Below are 1,712 nucleotides of genomic sequence, written 5' to 3' on the forward strand. Positions count from 1 at the left end.
CTACTGGCCGGGAATGACGAGGGAAGCGGCAAAGTACGTACGCCAATGCAAGAGCTGCCGACTCCATAAGGTGCAACAACAACAAACAGCCGGACTCATGCACCATAGCCAGGTGGCAGAACCAGCAAACTTTATAGCAGTAGATATGATCGGACCGCTACCACGCTCAATGGACGGGAATGCATGGATACTCGTGGCACAGGATACGTTCACCAAGTGGGTTACCGTTAAACCGCTCAGACAGGCCACCGCCACAGCAGTAACCAAGGTAGTCAGAGAAAACGTCATCCTCCAACACGGCTGCCCCAAGAGGATAATCACAGACAACGGGCGACAGTTTGAGAGCAAGGAATTCCGCGGACTACTCGAACGGGCCGGCATACAGCACAGAAAGACACCACCGTACTCGCCGCAGTGCAACCCGGTGGAACGGGCGAACCGAACACTAAAAACAATGATCGCCCAGTATATAGAGAGGGACCACAGGAGATGGGACCAGAAACTCCCGGAACTGGTCTTCGCGATGAACACCGCAGTGCAGGAGAGCACCGGATTTACCCCGGCCAGACTGACATACGGACGCGAACTCACCGCCCCAGGAACGCTACACGCACAATACCAACCACCGTTAACAGACGACACCGACGAAACAAACACCGCGACACGCGTCCAACAGCTCGATAAGATGCCAGAGGAAGCCGCGACCGCCACCGCACGACAAAGGGACGCCACATACCGCCAGGAGCATTACTTCAACCTCCGTCGACGAGAATGACGCCCCGCTCCCGGAGATCAAGTCATGCGCCGAGAACATCCGCTGTCAAAAGCAGGCGAGCACTTCGCGGGCAAACTAGCACCAAAATATTCCGGACCGTACACCGTTGACCGAGCAATCTCACCGGTCATATACCGACTACGAGATCACAACAACCGGCTGGTGGGGACAGCCCACGTAAAGGATCTCAAGGGTGTCTAGCATCACACAAAAACACGCAAAGCCGGGTATATAAGGGAGCACTCGCACCGAACACGGAAAGAGAACAACAGGATGGGAAAGTTACGCGCACGGATCGAGAGGATGGCTCCTAAGAGAAGAGCTCCGGGACACCCGCCGATACCGGGACTGGCGCCGCAGGCTCCCCGATACGTGCCACCCGCCGAAGCGAGACCACGGACGGCCCGCGCCTCGGTAAGCATCGAGCAGCGGGGACGGGCACCCGCGGTCGTAAGAGCGAGAACGACCGTCTCGAGACAGGAGCAGCTGTACCAAACGGCCACTCAGGCAACCGCCGCCCTCGCCTCGGAGCTCGAGAACCTCTTCGGTTCACTGTCAGACCTGGAGGACGAGCCAGTGACCGCCACCGAGCCAGCCGCAGCAGCAACCGTAACCGAGGCGCCGGGATTGCCGACACCTCCGCCAACACCCGCAGCGACGCCGGATCCAGCGCCCGGGGCGACCCCAACGTCAGGCCCGCCTCCAGGTTACGGGTACTTCACCAGCGCCAACGGAGGTGAATTCGACGGACTCCTCGACGGCGTACCATGGCAACGCATCCGGCCGGGGCAGCGTTACCGTCATCACGTCGCCGGGCGCACCGTCGTCGTCAAACGCCTACGAAACGGCGAAATACGGCTCCGCGAACGAATCTAGGGCAGAATTGTTGGCTAAATAAAGTATAGTGTTTGTTACGATGTCGGGATCTGCCAGGGGG

General features: G+C 59.1%; 1 protein-coding gene across 1 annotated transcript; it reads left to right on the forward strand.

Moving 5' to 3' along the window:
- Positions 1–1,078: 1,078 nt before the first annotated feature.
- Positions 1,079–1,511, forward strand: LOC105565486 (LIM domain-binding protein 3-like; the record flags this gene model as incomplete). Its single annotated transcript, XM_012018736.1, has 1 exon — positions 1,079–1,511. A coding segment is annotated over exon 1 (433 nt), but the record flags the coding sequence as incomplete, so codon positions are not given.
- Positions 1,512–1,712: the final 201 nt, after the last annotated feature.

The sequence above is a fragment of the Vollenhovia emeryi genome, unplaced genomic scaffold (genome assembly GCF_000949405.1).
Source record: "Vollenhovia emeryi isolate VEMERY1.0 unplaced genomic scaffold, V.emery_V1.0 DF943532.1, whole genome shotgun sequence".
Classification (NCBI taxonomy): Eukaryota; Metazoa; Arthropoda; class Insecta; order Hymenoptera; family Formicidae; genus Vollenhovia; species Vollenhovia emeryi.